The sequence below is a fragment of the Myotis myotis genome, unplaced genomic scaffold (genome assembly GCF_014108235.1).
Source record: "Myotis myotis isolate mMyoMyo1 unplaced genomic scaffold, mMyoMyo1.p scaffold_m19_p_6, whole genome shotgun sequence".
NCBI classification, from domain to species: domain Eukaryota; kingdom Metazoa; phylum Chordata; class Mammalia; order Chiroptera; family Vespertilionidae; genus Myotis; species Myotis myotis.
The window spans coordinates 56,005,068-56,029,749 of NW_023416368.1; the positions used below are offsets into that span (position 1 = coordinate 56,005,068).

General features: G+C 36.4%; 1 protein-coding gene across 8 annotated transcripts in view; it reads right to left on the reverse strand.

Moving 5' to 3' along the window:
- The window catches only part of LRBA (LPS responsive beige-like anchor protein), a 559,344-nt gene that overhangs the window by 65,020 nt on the left and 469,642 nt on the right, over positions 1–24,682 (reverse strand). For all 8 annotated transcript variants that reach the window (XM_036315411.1, XM_036315409.1, XM_036315413.1 and 5 more), the window contains one exon: positions 2,206–2,373. In XM_036315411.1, the coding sequence (XP_036171304.1) occupies positions 2,206–2,373 (168 nt within the window). The remainder of the gene's footprint in view (positions 1–2,205; positions 2,374–24,682) is intronic.

Sequence of the window (24,682 nt, forward strand, 5' to 3'; positions counted from 1 at the left end):
TAGGCACTTACCATGCGCTATACCTCATATAATCCTCTAGGTCAGTGGTTCTCAACCTTCTGGCCCTTTAAATATAGTTCCTCATGTTGTGACCCAACCATAAAACTATTTTCGTTGCTACTTCATAACTGTAATGTTGCTACTGTTATGAATCATAATGTAAATATCTGATATGCAGGATGGTCTTAGGCGACCCCTGTGAAAGGGTCATTCGACCGCCAAAGGGGTTGTGACCCACAGGTGAGAACTGCTGCTCTAGGGGGTGGGCATTATCACACCAATTCTATGTCTGATGGAAATGAAGTCTCAGGCAGATTCATGTCATACAACTAGTAGACATCAGGGCCAGGAATGAAATCCACATTTATTGACTGGTTGTCTGTCTGTTTCTTTACTACAGGGGTCCTCAAACTACGGCCCGTGGGCCACATGCAAATACAAATATTGTATTTGTTCCCGTTTTGTTTTTTTACTTCAAAATAAGATATGTGCAGTGTGCATAGGAATTTGTTCATAGTTTTTTTTTTAAACTATAGTCCGGCCCTCCAACCGTCTGAGGGACAGTGAACTGTCCCCCTGTTTAAAAAGTTTGAGGACCCCTGCTCTACTATATCACACTGCACTGTGCCACAGGATTTAGCATTATGACATAGAATGGCTGTAATAAAAGATGATCACATTTGTTAAATAACATTCAGAAAGCCTTGTAGAACAACAGTATGGTGATTTCCAGAGAGAAAGGGAGGTGGGTAGAGGTAGAAGAAGGTAAAGGGGGGTTTAAATGGTGATGGAAGGAGACTTGACTTAAGGTGGTGAATACACAATACAATATACAGATGATGTATTATAGAATTGTACACCTAAAAGCTATATAATTTTATTCACCAATGTCACCCTAATAAATTCAATAAAAAGAAAAAGAATTGGCTAGACATGTTACATAAAAAAAAGCTTTGTGAATTAATCATATATATTTATATAAATAGTACTAAGTAATGAAGTGATATATTCTTTCAAACACATCAGGTACCTACCATACTTAGAACACAGCAAGCCACATTATTAGAAATGCATGCTGAATCTAATATAAATATATGTTTATATAGCATCCTATATAATAAAAGCATAATATGCAAACTGTCCCTTCGACTGGGAGTTCTTCCGGGAATTCAACCAGAGGGTGAGGCCAGCTGGGGGAAGGGAGGGAGGCCCTCCCTGGCTGGTGGTGGTGGCAGGTGGCCGGAGGAAGGTGCGAGGGACCTTACCAGTGCATGAATTTCGTGCACTGGGCCTCTAGTAAAATATAAACATAAATTAAGGTGTGATGAGTATGATGAGTGCTTATTATGCACTGTCAACATGACCAGGTCATACACAGAATTATAAAGGAATGTACTGAGTACTGGTGAAAAATGACAAACCTTACTTATTACACATAATGTTCTCTTTAAAGTGATTATGCTAAAAGCAAAATAAGCCAATAGAGAAAGATAAGTATCACATGATCTCACTCATCTGTGGAATCTAATGAACAAAATCAACTAATGAACAAAATAGATCCAGAGACATAGCAGCATGGAACAGGCTGCCAAATCTCAAAGGCAGGGGTGGGTGGGAAGAGATCAACCAAAGAACTTGTATGCAATATATGCATAACCCACGGATACTGACAATAGTGTGGTGAAGGCCTCGGAGGTGCGGGTACAGGGTGGAGGGGTCAAGGGGAAAAAACAAAGGGGACATCTGTAAGACTTTCAAGAATAAAGCTAATGTATGAAAATGTTAGATTTCATTCCTACTATTACCATCTATGGCTATACAGGTACTTATGTATCATATATAAATATGTGTTTTATCACATTTAAATAGATATATGCTTACAGTCTTATTTCTTTATTAAATTATTTTCCTAATACTTTAAATTAGTGAGTAGCCTTCAAAGTTATAGAAATTATAAATATTATTATTTATCCCTTCATGGTTTCAGCTTGAAGAAGCTCTCATTTTTTTATTGAGTCAAGCATTTTATTAGAAGACAGTCCTGGGTTCAAGTTCCAACTAAGTCTCTAACTGGAAGGTTATTCTGCTTAAGATACTTCATCCACCTGGTTTCAGTTTCATCTTTAGTCAAAAGAAAGTAGGAGGAAGATGACATCTAGTACCTTCTAGTCTAAAGACACCTGTTAGCCCCAGTCAGGTAATTACCTCTCTCAGCACAGGATCAGTTATTGAATTCAGGTTGACAGCTCCTTCATAGGTCAGGTAATAGAACACATTGAGGGATCGAACAGCCTCTGGTCCTTGCTGTTTATAGCCAAAAATGAGATCAATCCACTGGTGAAGCTGGCAGGAAACAAATTCACTTTCCAGAGCCTGAAAAAGGGCATAGGTTGTATTATTATGCTGAATTCTATTTTTAAAATATGTAGAGAAATTGAGAACAAGCAGTAAAGTTTGATGCTAAATTTACTGTGAACAGACTAAGTCTGATGTCCTATTTTGCACCAGAATCTGTTCTCCCTTATTTACAATGAGAGGCCCGGTGCATGAAAATTCACGCACTGGAGGTGGGGGGTCCCTCAGCCCGGCCTGCCCCCTCTCACAGTCCGGGAGCCCTCAGGGGTGGAATGTGACCCGGTGATCAGGGGAAGGCGAGGCCCCCATCACACCTCTGCTGCCTCCACTGTCGGCAGCACAAGCCTCGGCCAGCCCTGGTTACCTGCACCTCGGACTGGCCCTGGGCGGCTGGGGGGCTGGGCACCACCATCTTGTGGCTGTGGGTGCTGCCATATTTGAGGGCGGGGCAGTCAATTAGCATATTCTCTCCTTATTGGCTGTGGGCGCCGCCATCTTTGCGATGGTGTGAGGGTCAATTAGCATATTCCCTCTTTATTAGACAGGATTAGAGTCTTTCCTGCACTTGTCATTATAATAGATTGCTACCATTAACATTTTGGTGTTATTCTACCATACTGTGAGTAAGCACAGTGAAGACCAGGGATGAGGTTCTATCTTGGTCACATAACTCAAGGCGTGACAGGTACTCAATTCATGCTTCAAAGATAGGTCATATAATGTAAAGGCTACTGTAGGATAGCAAATGTGAAAACATTAAAAATTTACTGTCCACTTAGAATATTTATAATTTTTCTAAATACTGTATAAACATTTTTTTGTTTACTGCATGTGATAACTGTAACCAAATCATTTAGTTATTTCAACTGAATTTTCATGCCAACAAATGAGATCTTAGGAGGGATACTTATAATTACTGAATTATTATTCTAGGTATTAATATCAAATGAGTCCAAATTATCTGATTCTGGTAACATAACAATGTCCAATAAATAATGAATGAACTTAATCAAGTATTCAGTAGAAATGCTGGGCACAGATCCACTCCAGATCATTACATTCCCAGTTACGGGCACTGTACCTAAAACACAATAGATGCCAATGTTCGCTAAATTTAATAAAGTTAAAAATAAGAGTTTAAGAAAACTGGAGACATTCTTGAGGTATTTATATTTATATTATTTATTATTGTTCAAAATTATTCCAACATGAAAGTTTAGTATTATGGACCACTTTATCTCTGATTCAAATCAGAGATCTCTCAAACTCAAACTTTGAAGAGTGAACCGAAGTGTACCAAGTTTTATCAGGTTACGTGTCTCAATGAAATTCTTACTGTTAGAATAATAAGTGAATGGCTATGATGTGTTTTGGTGTGACTTGCTATGTTATCAATATTTTAAAAAGAAGTCTGTTGTTTTTAAAACAAAGTTGACTAACTTCTATAGCAAGCAATGAGAATGAAATAAACTATCTCGTCACAAAATAAGTTCCTATTAGTTCACAGGTGTAGACTTGTGCAAATATTTGGTTTATTAAAATAAATGCCTAAGAATAAGAAAGATGTTTATGGCCAAATTCAAATATATTTCCTTTAATAATATTTAACTTGGCTTCACAATATATGGTGTACTTTAAAATATAAAAAATAATTCTGTAAATAAAACTCTAGGCAATTCTTATATTGCAAAGTGTACCTGAAAAAAAAGTATACCTAAAAATAATTTAGCATGTTTTAAGTCAAAGTTACTATTTTAGACATTTCTTGTAAAACTCGTATTTATACATTTAGTAAATAGCTAACAGAGCACAAGACTGCTTCATATTTTATTTGACATAAGAAGAGATGGGTTGTAATAACTTTGAGAACACAAAACTGCTTCCTATTTTATTTGACATAAGAAGAGAATGTCTTGTAATAGCTTTAAATAAATTTCTATTTTAAGTACGTGGATTTAAAAAAATCAATCCCCAAATCCAGGAACTATTAATGCAAGTTGCACCCCAAAGTGATACGTTTGTTTCATTAACTCAGGCCTTGGGTAGGAATGGGGGGTGGGAACATGTTTAAAGTGACACATAAAAACAGCAATTGTCTTAATTTGTGTGCAGTGCACTCCACACAAAAGCCCTAAATATGTTCAAATTAGAGCAAGCTGCTTGATTGTCACTACAGTCTCATGTCACATTAATGCATGACAAACATTAAACCATACACTTAAATGGCAATTTATATCATTTAAATGTTTACTGCCAGACTAGCTCATCACTCATTTAAATGTGACTTTCTGACAGCTAATTTCAGTTAATTTTCTCCAATTCACTTAATTAGAACTTTCAATCAGGGAAGAGCCTCTACATATCTTTGAGATTACATCCTTTTTATTTGTTCAAAATTTGAGTCCATAAACTGCTGAAAACCTCTGCATGTAATAGATTAGCATGTAATATCTGAATCTACAAAAAAGGTGCCACCATATGAAGCAAACTCACAGTATGTACTCTCGGAAAGAACCTACACTTATTTATGTAAATAATACTCTCGCCAGTAGTTTAAATAAAAAACGTTTAGTTCATATACACACATTATTGAAACTATAAAAACCCTGCATCCAAGCTAATTAAAAATTAATGATTTCAAAATTGTTTAATAAGATAAAACAGTCAGGAGTCTCCCAAGTGTCCATGGTATTGTGATTTGAAACTATAAAATTCTAGAAGGCTCAGCAAATGACAAAGTACAAATGAATTTTCTCAATATTAAAGCCCTAAAAACCAGAGCAATTTTATTTTGCTGTCATCAAACAAAGAATTGTCTTACTAATGTTGATTACTTTTTTATGCATATTCAAAATGTTGAAGTTGGTTAGATTTAGATGCTTAAACCTTGATACCACATCACAATGTTAAGCAAAAATGCTGAATTTAAAGACACTGTGCTCACACAGTACCATAAACACACGCAGAGATGACTCCAGTGTCATGGTTCAGCCCTCCCCTTTCAATATCATACTGGTCAGTCCGTAAGGGCTTGACCAGTACCATGGAATGATTGGCAACATCTTTGCAGAGGTTGATAAACACACTGCCTTCATGAATAAATTTTAAATAAACATTTAAAGACTACACTAAAAATCTCATTAACTGTCCTCAAGCATTTCTTGCAATATACTAAATCTTTAAAAAAAAAAACCAAAAAGAAAAAACAAAAAAACAAAAAACGAACCGCTAGTTAAGGATATAAGAGAATTCCAAAAACTTTTAGTACATTTCAGTACAAAGTAAGTTCAGGACTTTAACATTCTTTTGATAACAGCGAATGACAACTGCCTAACCAAAAGTATTTAATATAAATGGACTTACTACGGACTTGAGGGAAGAGGTAAAGACAAGAAGGGGGAAAGAAATTGTTGAGGAAAAAAAATACAAGTAATTCAAAATAGAATACCTTGGGATTACATTTTTTATAACCTTTGTTTTTGAGAGTCAAAAAACAAATCATAAAACATATTAAAAATTCCTTAAATCCCTTTTTATATGTTGATTGTTAAAAATACTCTATATAAAATACTTATTTATATCCACATTTTTAGTCACAAATAAATAAAAACATGCCAGTGGAATGTTAAGCATTTGAGGTTTTTCAAAGCCTTTAGGACAGGCAGTCCTCATTAAGGTTGGAGTTAAATATGGTTTGCAGCTAGGGGATAGTAACAGGCTTCCCATGCTGCTCTCAAACCTAACCAATCAGTTGTTAGTACTCCCCTAGCAGGCTGAATACATCATTTACATCCAATGTGTGCTCTGAGTAAAATTTGTAAACAAGAAAATCCACTAAAATGTCCAACACAATATAATAATATCCAACTCATCTGAGTTATTATAAAATAAATCAGTGACTAATGTCCAATTGTTAAGGATCAAATAAGACTATGAAAAGACTATCATATGAAACCTCACACAAATTGTCAATCCAATCCAGGGGGACTCATATTAGTCTTGACAAACTGTCTGGGGGTTGATATCTGTTTCTTTAATGAGATCTATTATACAAAGACTAAAATACTTTTTTAGATATGCTAAAAAGTACAGTAAACAGATGTCAAATACAACTTATTAGTAACTTTTATTTGCTTGATATGCATGCAGAACATAAAAAATAAACCTTTAATATTTTAAAGATAATAGTAAATTATTCATAAATAACTCATTTGTATAACCCTGTGTCAGAAATCATTATAACATATATGAATATGTGTCTAACAATAAATCTCATTGAAAAAATGTAATCTGTTTTCATGAAACTAACTCATTAAGGAGATGAATTATTTATTGGTAAAAAAAAAAAAAGTTATATAAAATTATTCTTGTTTCCTACAGTGGGGTCAAATAATATTATAACTTCCATAGAAATAGTTTGCTTTTTCCAAGAAACTCTAAGCTATTTGAGAATAAAAAGTCTAAAATAAAAGGCATTAATCATGTGTTTAACCCATGCATGGCTGAGAGATACTCTAGCAATTTCCTTTTATTTTCAAACAATCAAGTTTTCTTTAATGTAAAAATGACATAAAATCAAGCATATCAACTTCAATTAACAAAATAAATTATATGTTAATTGTTTACCTCAAGACCAGGAAAACTTACTTGTATATTATTTGTTTCTCATACTTATAACTCCAAATGTTTATTTATATTTTGCTGAATGTTCTCATACCACACCATTTAAAAGAAAACAACTAAATAAAAGCTACTAACATCTTAGGGTAAATGATTGTTATTTAAAAAAATCAAACAAAACAAGTAAATATTACTTATAAACCTTAAGTGTAGAAATAACCAGCCCAGATACACATTTCTGCACACCTTTACCATTACTTGCATGCCCAAGCTTCTGGAAGACCCTATTCAATGTTGTGAGATATAAAACCCTATAGCTTGAAGTTTCAAATAAAAAAATAAAAATCACTAACTCTCTTGACTTGATATGTATTATAAAATGCATTTAATCATATTTTTAATGGAAGAAAAAATAAAAATTTGTCTTATAAAATTTTAATTGTACTTATAATTAAGAGAATTCATTTGAGTGTAGATAGTGACATGTTTCAAAGGAGTTAATGTTTGGATTGGCAAAAATGTAATATACAACATTATGGACTCGGAATTTTAAGTATTTTTCATTTCAAATACATGTAATACAGCCTTCTACGCACACACACATACACACACATATTTAAAATGAACTGGTCTGTTATGTTTGCATGTGCTGGATTTCAAACACTAGTGGTAATGTTTCCTTAACATTGATATATGACCTTTGTAATTTACATTGAAGAAAGCTGTTTTTTTCAGCCTAATTAGAACTGTTTCAAATTTTCCTGCTAAATATATGATATAAAGTCCTTTCAACTTTTTTATTCTAGAGTTTCTTTCCATGTCAACTTTGTTCCAATCAAAATATGCTTTGAATTAAATGATTTTGATTGAATATGTGGATCACATTTCACTTCTAAGATTTAAAGTCCAAAAAGGAAAAGTTTAGCCTGTTCAAACAAAGCAAGAGCAGCCACTTTGCGGAAAGCTATTCACATTTAAGAAGACTGACAAATTGTTTGTGTGCACCATTAGGTCTAGTTTCTGCAATAGTTGCCAGATTTCCTGTCTCTCTAATAAGATACTTTAACTCCTTAAATGCTGGCTCTGAATTTGTAATGAATCCAAGTAACTTTAGCAAATTTTCAGTTTCTTTCTTTGAAATAAATAGAATGAATAGAAAATTAGCTGTTATATCAAAAAATTTCAAGAAACGAAAGTCACAGAAAAATTAACATATTTTCATGATGAACAGATATGGATTTTGAATATAAATATGCTTTCCAAATAGAATTATTCAAAAGTGGCAAATCCACATTAATCCCCATTTTCTTTAAAATATGCATTAATTAACCAATTAAGGATTACCTTTTCAGGTAAAACACAACAGTGAAAACATTAAAATGCTGATGAAATATACTAACAGGAGTTAACATTCTCCCATATTGATTACATCACCATGCTTCAGAATCCAGATATTTACCTTAATAATAAATATATAACAAAAATGTAAATCAAAATTTTATACTATTTACAAAGAAAAGTTTAATTTCTATGGCTGAAAAATTGTGTGAAGTTGTGACATTAAGAACAATAAGTCATGAAAACCATAGGGGGAAAGGTAGGATCAAGGATTAAAAGGGGGGGGGGGAAGAACTGTTGGATGCTGAGAAAAAAAATTGTATCTGACAGCTTAAAAAAATGAAATTTAGTCAACAACACATTGAAGTTCAGGCTGAAAGCAGATAGAAAAATCAGTAAAGGGAGTTCTGTACTTATAAACTGCCCTTGAACTGTTGGGCAGAAGAGAGATTTTGGAGTCGGCAGCACACCGCTCATTCCTACATTTCTACCATTACAAAAGTAGTGTGAGTTAGTGTCATACCCTGATATAACCATCAGGCACTCGTGCATCTTTTGGCAGGACAATCATTCTGTCTACGATTGCTATTGTGTAGTTTTAAATGGACTAGTCAACCAGCTGTTATATATTTTACACACTGAAGGCCATGTTTCCTTTGAAATTCATAGTTTTAATCTCAACTGAAGTCTGTATTGCTGTGTGCCAAGATCAAAAGGATTAGGCAAACTTGTACGATTACCCTCCTTTTCAGGGAGATGATTTTTCCCCCCAATGTTTAAAATAGTCCTGCACGCTGACATTTTATCCAACTATTTTCTTTAGAGCTACAGAACATTAAAACATTTAATTAACATTTCAACCTTAGGTCACTCCTAATCTAAAATCTAGGAATTCATAATATACAGATATTTTAAACTAGTTATAGTATAATACAAATAAGGAGATGGAGCTTTAAAAAAAAAACTCTATCCCGTAAGAATGGATGGCAAACAACTATATACAAGGACAGAGATACTCATCTACTTTACTATTTGTTTATGTTTTGCATGACTTCATTCAGAAAACAATTTAGAGCTTACAAAAATGCATAATCATCGAGATAAAATAAATTTAACTATAAAAATAATGATAAGTACATAAAAATCACGCCATGAAATTCCATCGACTTGGTAAAGGTGTACTATATATCTGGCTCTCAGCTAGAATTCTATTAGGCAACATAAAGAAAGAAACACGAACACTTACAAGAGTCAAATATGACCATAATGTAAAAATAAACCAGATGGCCTAAAGAAAAAAACACACATTATTTCTATTCCTGAGATAAGAAATTCCTCCCTTGGCAATATGATGGAATCCAGGTATGTGACTCTCGAAGGGACTGACTTAATCCTAGATAGATTTAAAGTATAGACAAATGGAGAGACTACATATTCTTCAGGCAACCCTGCATAAACATTAGTTCTTGTAGGTGAGGCTTCGAATGGTAAATTCTAGATTATACTCCATGACAAGTACCTGGAATGCAGCCATTTTATTCTGTCAGTTAAATGAAGAGCCACAGGCTTCAACAACAGCTAAGCCAAGTCACAGGGCTAATAATCTGTTAAAATGTGTAGAGGAAGGCCCATCTTCACTTGGAAGGGACAGCGGCCTGTCCAGAGACAGGTCCAAGTTTCTCCTCTGAAACTAATTTTAGGTAAACTTTCCCTCACAGATAGATGGGCAACAAAAGCCTCCAAATGCCAGCCATGATGTCCTAATATTTACGGACGGCAAAATCCCTAGAAAATTAAATCTGAGCATTGTAAATTGCTGTTATGCTCTCTGAGATACACTAGTTATAAAAACATACACTTAAGCAATTAAAACATTAATCTAAAATTCTCAATGATCCACCTAGGTCTAGAAAAAAGAATAGGTTTCTTCTTTAAATCATAGAAAAAATGTCTTAATTTGTTGTACAAAGTTCTGGAAGTTTCATTTTCTAGTTAGTTACAAAAGAAAGGAAAATAAAACTAAAATATGTAATCCTTTCCCATTTGCTTATCCACATAGATCTGATAAATACTAGCAGTCTTTTCCTTTGAAGAGGGCCAGACCAAAATCTCTACTTATTGCCAGATGTAGTTTAATCCCATGGGACTCCAGACAAAACCAAGGAGCTGTCTTCATGGCACCAGTGGCTCCCTGGACTGACTGCCATAAACTTATATTGGCAAATCAAAATCTTTGGCAAGACAGTATGCTTATTATATCACCACCTCCAAGAATACCCAACAAAGAAAAACTTAAAGTAAAGAATATGAACACAAAAGTTGCTGAATATTTTTAAAGCATTGACAAGTTCAGCCAGAAAATGACATCTGCATTTACTTTGTGTCTGCAATTGTATATACATACATTAAATGTAGGACTCAAAGTCTTTTTTTCATTTTGCAACTTTTGATTAATATCAGCAGCTCTGTCATCCATTCAATCTACAAGCTTTTATTGAGTGCTTACTATAGGTTCTGTTCTATGCTAGATTCTGGGGATAGTGAGATGAGATGCCTCTTTGAGGGTGGGAGGTAGGCAAAAGGTCATCCATCTCTAAGATGACTACAGCAGTCAACATGAGAGGCACTGAGAGCCTCAAGATAGTGGCAGTGGGAGTGAAGAGGAGGGGAAAGATTTTAGAAAGATTTACAGTGGTTCTCAACCTTCTGGCCTTTTAAATACAGTTCCTCATGTTGTGACCCAACCATAAAATTATTTTCGTTGCTACTTCATAACTGTAATGTTGCTACTGTTATGAATCATAATGTAAATATCTGATATGCAGGATGGTCTTAGGCGACCCCTGTGAAAGGGTTGTTCGACCGGCAAAGGGTTCGCGACCCACAGGTTGAGAACTGCTGATTTAAGATGTGACTCCACCAACTGATTATCAATGTGAGAGATGAAGGAAAGGGAGTTCAGGATGACATCCAGGTTTCAAGTTTGGCCTTCATCATGGAGAAGGAACAGTTTATATAGTAAAAGATTAACTCAGTTTTGAAATCAATATTAGTATTTTGGATTTTCTTTTATAGATTTGAAGTTAATCCTAAGCCTTTCTTTTTCAATCTAAGGCTGCTAATTCTAATAGAAATATGTATACTACTTAAGTATTAAATTATGTTCATGTTCAGTCCTGGGATGTCCGAGCCAAAACAATTCTGGGTAGTAAAGTGACTACGAACAGAAAATTAATTTAAGTCACATATATAATTTAAAAATTTCTAGTAGTCACACTTTAAAAAATAAACAGATGAAATTAATTTAACACAGTATATTTAATCAGAAATTCAAATATATCATTTAAACATATAGCTATGTAAAAAGTATTATTTTGTGTTAAGTCTTATAAATCTGGCATGCATCTTACACTTACAATGTACATCACATCTCCATTCAGATGAGCCACATTTCAAGTGTTCAACAGCCACACGTGACTAGTGGCTACAACATTGACAGAAAAGCTTTCTACTTAATTCCCTGAACTAAACCTGCATTGAAATTTTTACAGTATCCTATATAATAAAAGGGTAATATGCAAATTGACCCTAATGGCAGCACTACCAGGAATGACTGGTTGCTATGACGTGCACTGACCACCAGGGGGGCAGACGCTCAAGACAGGAGCTGCCCCCTGGTGGTCAGAGCACTTCCACAGGGGGAGTGCCACTCCGCCAGAAGCTGACTCCTGGCTGCCCAGTGCTACGGCGGTGGCGGGGGCCTCTCCTGCCTCTGCGGCAGTACTAAGGATGTCCAACCTATGGCGTAGGCCCGCTTCCCATGAGGGATGTCTGATTGCCAGCTTAGGCCCAATCCCCAGGGGAGTGGGCCTAAGCCATCAGCTGGACATCCCCCGAGGGGTCCTGGGCTGCGAGAGGGTATAGGCCAGGCTGAGGGACCTCCCCGTCCCCGAAGTGCATGAATTTTCATGCACCAGGACTCTAGTTCTGAAATTAGAATGTAGGGATTAGCATTATTTAACCCTTTATAAAATATACCTTTTCTTACTGAAGATAAAGCTCCCAAAGCACAAAGCACCTCCAGACTACAAAATGACCTTTGATGCAGTTCTGAAAAGGTTGTTATAATTTTCAGCACATGAAGAATGGCTATACCTTAGGACACAACAGCAGAAATATAGTATCTTCAAGTGTGAAAGAGACATAATGTTCTGTCATGTATATTCTTTAACCATTTACAAATCTCTGAAGAGATGTGGTGGCATGTGAAAGACGGCACTATGACTGACCTCTCCAACAATAAAAGTAAATGGCTAATTCTACTAACTACAATGTCATCTGTAAACACTCCATCTTTAAAAGTTCGTGGTTAGAATTCTTGCATATTGTTTACTCAGCTGTATCAGTTATGTACTTTAAGAACTATATACACACTAGAGGCCCGGTGCACAAAAATTTGTGCACTGGGGGGGGGGGGGGGGGGGGAGGTCCCTCAGCCCGGTCTGTGCCCTCTCGCAGTCTGCGACCCCTCGGGGGATGACCATCTGCTGGCTTAGGCCTGCTCCCTGGGGGATTGGGCCTAAGCTGACAATCAGACATCCCTCTGGCAGCTTGGCAGCCCTTGGGGGATATCCACTTGCCAGCGGGGAGCAGACCTAAGCTGCAGTCGGACATCCTTAGCACTGCTGAGGAGGCGGGAGAGGCTCCCACCACCACTGCTGTACTGGCAGCCATCAGCCTGGCTTGTGGCTGAGCAGAGCTCCCCCATGTGGGAGCTCACTGACCACCAGAGGGCAGCTCCAGCATTGAGCGTCTGCCCCCTGGTAGTCAGTGTGTGTCATAGTGACCAGTCATTCCCAGTCTTTCTGCTGTTAGGGTCAGTTTGCATATTACCCTTTTACTATATAGGACAGAGGTCTGGTGCACGGGTGGGGGCCAGCTGGTTTGCCCTGAAGGGTGTCCTGGATCAGGGTGGGGGTCCCCATTGGGGTGCCTGGCCAGCCTGGATGAGGGCCTGATGGCTGTTTTCAGGCTGCCTGCACTCCCTTCAGGGTGGGAGTCCCCACTGGGGTGCCTGGCCAGCCTGGATGAGGGGCTGATGGCTGTTTGCAGCTGGTCACACCCCTTCAGGGTGGGGGTCCCCACTGGGGTGCCTGGCCAGCCTGGATGAGGGGCTGATGGCTGTTTTCAGGCTGTCTGCACCCTCTTTAGGGTGGGGGTCCCCACTGGGGTGCCTGGCCAGCCTGGATGAGGGGCTGATGGCTGTTTTCAGGCTGCCTGCACTCCCTTCAGGGTGGGGGTCCCCACTGGGGTGCCTGGACAGCCTGCATGAGGGGCTGATGGCTGTTTTCAGGCTGGCCACACCCCCTTTAGGGTGGGGGTCCCCACTGGGGTGCCTGGCTAGTCTGGATGAGGGGCTGAGGGTTTTCAGGCTGGCCAAGCCTGCCGGCGACTGAAGCTCCCAGCCTCTCCTTTTTTTCTTTTTTTTCCTTATTTTGGGATTTATTTACCTTCTATAATTGAAACTTTGTTGCCGCTCCAGCTCCGTGGCCACCACCGGCTGAAAGCAGGTATCTGGGGTTTGTTTAGCTTCTATAATTGCAACTTTGTTGCTTAAAGTGGAGCTCAGAGCCCGGCCGCAGCAGACGGGGAACCTTGGCTTCCTCCATCACTGAAGCGAGCAAGCCTCTGCTAGCTGGCAGCAGCTGCTTGGCAGTCGGCCACCATCTTTGTTGGAGGTTAATTTGCATATCTTGCTGATTAGCCGATGGGAAGCGTAGCGGAGGTAAGGTTAATTTCAATCTTTGTCTATTATTAGATAGGATGGGCTACAATTTATTATAGGGAACACAGGGTTTACTAAAATTCAGATACAATAAATCTACAGACACTGTGGATATATTCATACACCTCATAAAAGGCACCTCCTTTTAGCAGCAGTTGGAACTAGCCTCTGTTTGCCCACTCCTAGAAATCCTTTCATGTTTGTGATAAAAGTCTATGAGACTCTACATCACAGTAAATTGTAGGTACGGTCCTTTCCGAGTTATCAATGGAATAATGACTAGTTATAGGGTCAGTTTTAGTTATTTTTATGTATCCATGACTATCTGGGCAATATGAGATCAATAACCTTAACTTTTTGGAAGATTTAAGTAAATTTGTTATTTATGCTTCCTTAACTCCCTTTCAACGTCTTACCAATCTCTAATTTTTCTGTTACAGGCACACCACTGAAAATGTATTGGCAAAGATGACCATGTCTGACTGTCTGAGTCCAATGGGTGCTTATCTTTCCTTACTTCATCTCTTTGCTTAATGGTGTTTATGTTTCTCTCTCTTTTCTGAACTTCCTTGATTCCCTCCCTCCAGATTCTCTTTCTACATTTCTGATTATCCTTCTCAATTTTAAATGTAGGGTCCTATCCCTCTGTCTACCTCTCCAGTGTTTGTTGTCCTCATTATTCAGTTCCAGGCCCTTATTTCTGAAATAACTCAGGCCAGATGAGCCAGACATCAACTACCTCACCTGACAATTATTACCATCTCCAGAGTGTCAAGGTGTCAAGTTCAAAATGTTAACTGACCATCAGAGTACTTCTTTTGTTGTGTGCTTCAGGTAACTAAAAGTTAATGTGTGTGTGTGTGTGTGTGTGTGTGTGTGTGTGTATACGTGTGTACGAAAATAATACTTTTTCCTCTTAAACTACTTCCTTTCTTGCTTTTTGGATTATGTCTGCAGCCCAGTCCTTCATCCAGTCAGCCAATCTGAAAACTGAGGCAGTCATTTTGACTTCTTTTCCTCTCACTCCAAAACCAGATCAGATAACGAGCCTCCAAAATACCTCTCAATTTCATTCTTCTTCCACTTTGACTATCTTTGCGTCTGTGTTTCATTATTTCTCGATTCAATTATTCTAACACTATCCAAACTGTTCTCTTTATCTCTAAAATTTCCTTTCTTTGGGTCTTCCTCTAAAACAGTGGTTCTCAACCTTGGCTGCACATTAGAATCACCTGGGAATCTTTTTAAAATCCTGATTTCTGGGCCTCATCCTCCGGAAATTCTGTTTCTTTGTTATGGGGTGGGGCCACAACATTAGTACCAAAGAAACAATTTCCGGAGGATAAGGCCCAGAAATCAGGATTTTAAAAAGATTCCCAGGTGATTCTAATGTGCAGCAAAGGTTGAGAACCACTGCTCTAAAACATGACCAAATGTTGACTCTCCCCCAAAACTTTTTATGGTTCTTCTTTCCATGGAGCAGCTGATCTCCATCCAACTGAACATGCCCTAAAAGCACCTGGATCCCCCAACAGGGTCTGTTTCTGTAGATCTGGAGTTGAGCCCTAGATCTGCCTTTTTAAAAAGCCCTCAGGTAACACTGATGCTCCAGGTCTGGCAATCTCTTTTAGGCACCACGACCCCAAAGAAAGAAGTCCATGTTACTTACAAGGCATTAAAGATTGTTCATATAACCTCCCTGTGGTCTTTTCTTTCCATAGGCATCACTCACAGTTCTCTTACACACATTTGCACTCTACCTTCTGAATTAAGTTTAGCTGTTGTGCTATACTATAGCAATAAGATTTCTGTTCACAATGCTTCTTCTATCTGTAACGCCCTTTCCATTATCTTGCTTCCTCCCCGGCACACTTCTACTCATTCTTCAAGATTGTGATCAAATGTAGTCTCCCCGGTTAAAACTTCCCCAATCTTTCCAGGAAGCAAAATAAGGCATTTCCTCTTTTGATCACAGAATAAAATATATATAAAACTATGTCTGGTGACAGATATTAACTAGACTTGTGGTGACCATTTCACAATACATATAAATAGTGAATCATTATGTTATACACTTGAAACAAATATAATGTTACATGTCAATTATATCTCAAAAATATTTTTAAACATTACACATGCAAATAAGTGAAAAAAAATGCATATTATATGCTCTAATGATGGCTTGTTGTTCTCCTCCATGGTACAAACCACAACTACTATATTATTTGTTATATTACTAGTACAGTATATATTATCACAAGTTATATGTTTATTTGTTTAATTTCTTATTTATTGTCATCTCCCTCACTAAATAAGTTTGAAAAGGGCAGGTACTATGCTTTCTCACTGCTATAATCCCAAAGACAAATAGATAGTAGGCACTCACAAAGTATTTGTTGAATAAATGCTTTACTTAATCTACTTCTCTAATTAGTTACTGTCATGTCTGTTTGATCTTAATAATGACAGCCCCAAAGGGCAGGTGTCATATTCTTCCAATTCTGTGATCACAGACCTAATTACTCAGTAGCCCCTAATAAATGTCTGTTGAATGAATGAATGGTATTTAAGAAATTCTTGCGATTTAGCACAATTCATTGTTTATGCTCAGGAACTATGATCTTAAAGCTTTGTATAAGAAGCATGAAATGGACCATAGAAACTTTAACCAGTTGATACAATGCTAATTTGGTAGAGTTTTATAAAATGTGAAGAATTTCTGTGATTTCTAGCCATTGCAAATGATATGTCCATAGTTGGTTAAACACAGTCAAATTTGGGGTAGGATGATAGCATGAAGAAGAAGGGAAATACATATTACAGTATCATCTTTGAAGATTTTATTTTCTCCTGATGGATGCAAATAATGTCTATCATAAACCCGACAAAGGGTCAAAAAGACAATATATTATGCAAGGAAAATGCATCAGAAGGTCAACTTGGAAGAAATTCATTGACCAGCTAAACAATAACAATAATAACAGCAGCACCGAACATTTCATAAGTACTTATGATGTGCCCCGTTTTATGCAAAATGTTTTACATGGGCTATTTTATTTAAAATTTCACAATAATACTACCAGATAAGCACTATATTTTAAAAAAATTGTTTTACAAATGCGGCTAAGAATGCTAAATTGTTTAATGTTACACAGGAAGTAAGTATCTATCAGAGTTGCAGTCTGAACCCAGATCTGACCTCTAAAGTCATGTTATTAACTACTACATCCTTTTTAAAGCTTCTGAAGTAGAATGGTATATCCCAAAGTTACATTATGAAAATCTTAAACCATTTTGCACTAAGAAATATTTTAATGGGTTTCACATATAACATTTGATAACACTAATATTAAGTAAGTTGAGTACATACTAAATCTGATATGCCATGTAAACCTGCAGGTTTACTTACAGGTTTTATTATTATTTCAACTATTCTTTGCTTTTATACCTAGCTTTTTAAAACTAAAATCTTCACTATGTATTAGTTTAGTTTTTTGTCTTCCTCACAAAATGTGAATTCCTGGAAGAGATTATATCTTCACTCTTGAAACTGAGCACATAGTAGACACTCAGTAATAGAGCTAAATAAAAAGCACACATTTTAGGCCTAATTTTTCATTAATTTAACTATTCTTTCAGAGATTTTAAAAATCAAATTTAAAAATTAGAGCAAGACAGAGAATACTACCCTATTTGTTAATTGCTAGGTCCAAAAACTCTTATAAGAAAGCATGCCATTACACTATTTTGAGATGAGACTTAACAATGAGTTCATTTTGCTATTTTTGACCATCCATGAGCATTAGCAACTTAAAAAGATGTGATTTCATGTATTTTAATATGTGTCATTATTTTCTTTGACACATGAACTATCTGAATTCTTTAAATCAAACTACTGTGCAAAAAGAACAAAGAAAATTATCTTATTTCCTTTTTAAATAAACATTTTCATTTAACTACAAAACTCGGTATATGTTTTTGCTAAATTTTTAAATGTTTTAAATACTTTATACAATAACGTTGTCTCAAACTATCTTACTCAAGACACAAATTATATGTTTTTCTTTTCTTTTTTAAAAAGCATAGCACAATTATTTGCTTTTGTGATTTAATAGCCCTTACATATCCCTCTTGGCAAACACTTCTAAATTAAACCACTATAATAATAAACAACAATGTTAACAAATAAATCTGATGTTAAGATATTTTTAAGCTTTTCAGATAACTTCTGTGGTAAGTTGTAAGACACAGTAGAGTACTGTAAAATCAGAACTGCGAATCACTACCTGTGTTAGAGTTAGGACAAATGGATCAAGGACACAGATTTATTTATTCTGAGAGACCATCATTTTCCTCCTTTGTTGTTCAAAAATATAACTTTTCAGTTAAATTCAATACAAAGGATGCAGTTGTAAGGTCAGAGTCTTTCAAATATATTATTAGCAATACTGACATTTAATTTTTTCTTAAATATGCAGGCGAAAAGGCAAACAGCAAGGCAAGAGTTAATTGAAACATTCCTCTTAAGAGCAAAGGAGTTGAAAAGTGGGGGCTGGTGGATGGCGGGAGGAGGGAACAAGGCAGAGAGATGCAGAGTTAATCAGGGAGCAAATCCAAAGCCAGGCATGGATAGGCCTCACTAATGAGCCTCAAGTACCCTGCAGTGGTTTTCAAACTTAACTGGCTTCAAACGATGCCACCCCATGACAGAATGCAGCTAGCCATAAGAGGAGGGTGATTAGAATAAATGACTGGAGTAATTAACTCTGATGTGAAACCACCTGATTGGAAAAGAGAAGCCAAGAGCTATTTAGCTGATGGTCCTCTTGCAGAAAAAGGAAGCTTTCCCTTTCTCTTGTGTGGGTGTTCAGTTAGAACTCAACTCTTTCAAGTAGGTATTTGGTAGCACTAATGAAAAGCAGCTTTCATTCAAGGGCCTCTCAAGGACCTTCCCATTCATTTTGAAAGGGGAAGAAAATAAAAGCTTCAAAGTAGAACTAATTTACTTTACTGCCCTACCTCTTAGTGAATTTTGCATTCGTAAAGTCTGCATTAGTATTTACGCTAACAGTCTAACTCCAAATAATGTCATCAAATAGCAAAAGTTGTTATTTATGAAATAACCAGATAAGGACAATTAACATTTTAAAATTTTCCTTTTCTTTAAAAGTATTTTACCACATTGCATGTACAAGTTAAATATATACAACTGTTATTTGTCAACCATACTCAATATAGCTGGAAAAATGTTTTACATAGAAAACTTTAAACTTTAGTGTTGCTCGGTGTAAATGCTTTCTTTGTAAGTGCCACTGGGACCATTCCTCCTGTGGCAAGAGACTCTAGAATGAGGGAGGGGGCATAGTGTGAATGGCGTACTTTCTCTTTTGTTCCAAGGGAAAACAAAACAAACAAAAAAGAGTAATGTAAGGCAAGGAAAGAAAGAGAACATATTTTTGCAAAAAGACAGCTTTCTTACAGTGCAAACTGACCCAAAGAATCCACCACACTCTCCAGTCTGCTTTATTTTACAAGAGGAGAATTAAAAGACTAGGGGCATTACTACCTGCTGTTTTACAAGTAATCATTAATTCATTGGACCAATGTTGTTCTGTACCTGCTGAGTTAATGTTCCCGACACACCCCTCCCTCTCAAACAGGTTCACAAGCTGCCCAGTAACAACCAAGGGTGTAGTAGCACATGTAACTTAGCAAATGTTTATGCCTAAACTCGGATTTATTTGACAGCTTTACACCTTTGGGCATGATATAATTAAATATTTTGACAGCTAAACAAAAACTGTATAAATTTAAAAGCTATTAGGAGCTGAGAATCTAGAATCCAAATAAAATAATTTGCTTGTACCCTAAACCACGTTTAGCAATGCATTCCAATAAAAAGCACAGAAGGCTACATGTCTACCCAAAAGTCTTAGCTCATTTTTTTCACATTTCTCCCGTGAAGAATGTTCCCCTTATACACACTGACAATGACTTTAACATCAACAAAGGAAACACACACAGATTTAAGATTATCAATATAACTCTTACCTTTGACTATATTTTATAATTTTAGAAACAGGAATATGAATAAGGCCAAGACTATGAAATATTATATAAAAGCCAGCTGTTTCTTTAAAAGGACTTAAAGAAACACAAGCAGGGTGGGTAGTCCTTCAAACTCTGCTTTTAATGACCTAGGAGTTGGTCCTTATACTCCAGAGGTTCTAGGTTTTCATGGTACTCTGTGCTACTTGGTCTTCTGAGGTCCTCATTCTCTTGTGCAAGGGAGGGGTCACAGTGACCTACGCTGCTTATCTTCAGAAAAACTCACTGTTCATTACTGAGCTCCAGAAAGCATTCCCATCAGTAGCACTTACTACTCAGACACATGGATTAAAAGCCTCAGATACATCTCTAAAAAGGAAAAAACAAAACTGCAATGCAAAATCAACCTAACATTTTAAAAACAAAAAGCTGATTTGTATCTACCATTAGCATCATTCTGGAAAGCACCTACAGAGATTGGCTTCTTAACAAGAAGCTCACATTCAAACAATATGTAATCTACTATATACTAGTAAAAACATTTAAAACCTACTTTTCATTATATAACAACCTGAAGAAATACTGTACCCTCACTGAAGGTAACAATGATCAGTTGTTTATTTAAAAAGAATCAATGACATGTTTAGAAACCAGTGCACTTCACATGGGGTGTTTATATTTCACTTTATCATCCCTCTTGGAAAGACAGTTCTCAAGGGAGAAAATACTATGAACCAAATCCTGTTTAACTTAGGCATGTTGATGTCAAGTAATTTAAAAATCGTTCTAAAAAGAGCTTCTAGTGTATACATCTAAAAACATCACTGCATTATCTAATTGTCCTCTTCCTCTCACTCATGTTAACAAGAAGGATGTCTTTCTATGAGCCGTATTTGAATCTACTGGAACACAGCTAAAACAGATTAAACTTTTTGAGTATTTAAATATCTGACAGTGTATGGACTGCAGGGAAAAGGGACTGGGGACTCAGAAGCTGATAGTTCCAATCTGGCTTTTTTTTTTTTTTTTAATGAATGAACCTTGAGTAAGAACATTTAAACACTAGTTATTAGGGTCAACACTGCTAGTAGATGAATAGCTGTTGGAAGACTTAGTGACCTTATACCCACAGGTAAGTACTACTTGGTATAAACTAAGAAATTAATAATACTAAAAGACTACCTATTAAAGATGTCCTTTTCTGAAGAAAAACTATCTCGGTGTCTTTTATTTCATTGCTTCTCCTCTCCAGGGACAACATGTTTTGAAAAATGTTATCTTGGCTAACAGTAATCCGTATCTCTGTACAGGCTCTTTTCTTAGCCGGAATTCAATTAAAATTAAACAGATATCTACCAACTTCCTCTTCCTTCATTCTTCCCCTTATTCAATACACTCACACACATTTCCACCTGTCAACTAAAGTGTTCACAAAGCAGCCACATAATCGGCCCTAAGGGAAATGCAGAGGAGCTTACTGCATTTCAGGGACAACACAGCAAAACAAGGTTACTCCAGGTTCTTTTATCAAATAAATAAATATGTGATTTCTGAATGACTTTTAGTTTATTATAAAATTAAACAGAACATTCCACTTCCCTAGCATATTTGTAATTTGTCTTTATTCTTAACCAAATATACTTGTATATGAAACTAGAAATATTGCTATCACCTGGTGGTTCTAAATTACTCAGGAATGTCTACTTTGAAAAAGATATAGTTTTGATATGGGTTTTGATATACAGAACATATATAATTCAATAAAATGAGAGGTAAATTCTCTAGTTTGATGGCACAGTGTAAATGACCTATTAAAATGAAAGAAGTGCCCTAACCGGTTTGGCTCAGTGGATAGAGCATTGGCCTGCGGACTGAAGGGTCCCAGGTTTGATTCTGGTCAAGGGCATATACCTTGGTTGCAGGCACATCCCCAGTAGGGCATGTGCAGGAGGCAGCTGATTGATGTTTCTCTCTCATCGATGTTTCTAACTCTCTATCCCTCTCCCTTCCTCTCTGTAAAAAAAAATCAATAAAATATATATATTTTTTAAAATAAAAAAGAGAAAGAAGTATTTTGTGCACTTCCTAAGAGAATATTATCTCACCTGGATTAACAACTGTGCAGTTAAAAAGGCAGGGTTTGCAACAAGGAAGGACATTAAGGTTTGTTCAATCCCTGGCTAGAAAGGTTAGCTAAAAATGTAACTGCTGTAATCTTTTAATTTTTATGGATTTTTGTTGTTGGCTTTTAGGAATAATTGTGTGGGGTTTTTTTGTTTGTTTGTTTTGCTGCTAACTATGCATTAGATCAGGGGTTGACAAACTTTCCTATAAAAGTCCAGACAGTAAATATTTTAGGATTTGCCACATGATCACTATCACAATTACTCAATTCTGCTACTGTAACCGGAAGGCAGCCATGGACAATGTAAAAAACATGGTGGCTGTGCACCAATAAAAGTTTACTGACAAAAACAAGCAGCAAGCTGGATTTGGCCTTTGGGCTTGTTTGCTGGTCCCCGCTTCAGACTCATGAAAACAACTTTTAAGTTAGATGAATTTTGATCTTTGCTACACTTTAAGAAGCTGATTAGATCTAGAACCCAAACCAGCAGATGGCCCTAATAACTCAGGAAACATGGCTTCTATCTGGCCCCTGATGGTATGTTCCTTCTTTCTATTCCCTCTGATACTGTCTCAGAAGACTTCCAATCTGCAAGAAAATAGCTTCTTCCTCAGTGGAGCCAGACATCTACTCTGCCACCTATGAGCTACAATCTAACTCCAAAGGATCCTATTAGTCCAAATGTGACAATGGATAAGTTGTTTGGTTTTGCTGGGTCTCAATTTCTTTAAAATACGGATAATATCTTGAGAGAATAAAATGGAATAATACATGAAAAAAGACCTAAAACAATGTCTGGCACATAGTAGGTGTTCAACAAATACAGTCATCTTTTATTTTACCACTTCCCCTCCTTACCCACAAAACCTCTTGACCATAAGTTCATTCATTTATTCTACCACTATATCTTCATTTAGGACTTATCATACATTTCAGAGAGAGTGCTAACAACTGGGGACACAGCAGTGAATTACATTAACAAGGTCCCATTGTCATTCTTGTGGAAGACTGAAAGTTCAAATTATTTGACAAGATAATGTCAGATAGTAATTAATGCTACGAACAAAATGGTGAGATATAGACTAGCATAATTTTGAACAGAATAAGCAATGAAAAGTCCTTTGGTAAGGTGACATCCGACTTAAGACTTAAAGGATAAAATCAGCTGGTCAAAGTAACTGAAGAAAGAGTATTCAAAATGAGCTTAACAGGAATAAAATTCTAGAGGTTAGAAAAGTTCTGGCACATTCCATATCAAGAAAGGAAGTAGAACTCATCTCCTGAGACAATGGCCAATGTTAGCCACTCTAGAGTGTCTGCTGTTCATGCCAGGCAACACCGATTTTTGCTCTACTACTTGTGCAACTATTTTACATTCTCACCAAGAGTATAGAAAAATTCCAATTTCTCCACATCCTTGCCAAAATTGTAGTCTTCTGGTTTTTGATAATAGTCTTCCCAACAGCTGTGAGATATCTTACTGTAGTTTGATTTGCATTTCCCTGATGAATAGTAAATTTAAGCATCTTCTCATATACCTGTCGGCCCTTTGTTAGTGTAAAGTACTCTTTGGAGAAATGTCTAGTCAAGTCTTTAGCTGAGTTTTTAATCATGTTATTAGTTTTGGGTGTTTTTGTTTTGCAGGTTTTGCTATTGAATTGTAGGAGTTCCTTATATATTTTGGAAATTAACCCCTTAAATAACTGATACATGGTTTGAAAAGATTCTCTAATTCCATAGGTTGCTTTTTCATTTTGTTGGCTGTTTCATTTGCTTTTTAGTATGATGCAGTCCCACCTGCCTATTTGTTTTTGTTGCTTGTGCTTTTGATGTCAATAGCCATGAAATCATTGTCAACACCAATGTTCATGAAGGTTTTTCTGTTGTCTTTTAGGAGTTTTACAGTTTCAGGCCTTAGATTTAAGTCTTTAATCTATTTTGAGTTGATTTTTGTATCTCATGTAATATAGGGCATGTGGCTATTCAGTTTTCCCAGCACCATTTAAGAGGCTATCTTTTCCCTATTTTATATTCTTGGCACCCTTGTTGAAGATCAGCTGACCTTATATGCACACATTTATTTCTGGGCTCTCAATTCTGTTCCACTGGTCTATGTGTCTGTATTCATGCCAACGACACACTGTTTTAATTGGCATAGCTATGTAATATATGCTAAAATCATGAAGTGTGATGCCTGCGAGTTTTGTTCCTTTTCCCCCTCAAGATAGTTTTGGCTATTTGGGTTCTTTTGCTGTTCCCCATCAATTTAGGATTGTGTTTTCTATTTCTGTAAAAAATAGCATTGGGATTTTTTTAATACGGATTACATGTAAACTGTAGATTGTTTGGGTAGTATGGGCATCTTATCTAATAAAGAGGGAATATGCAAATTGACTGACAGGCCATAACGG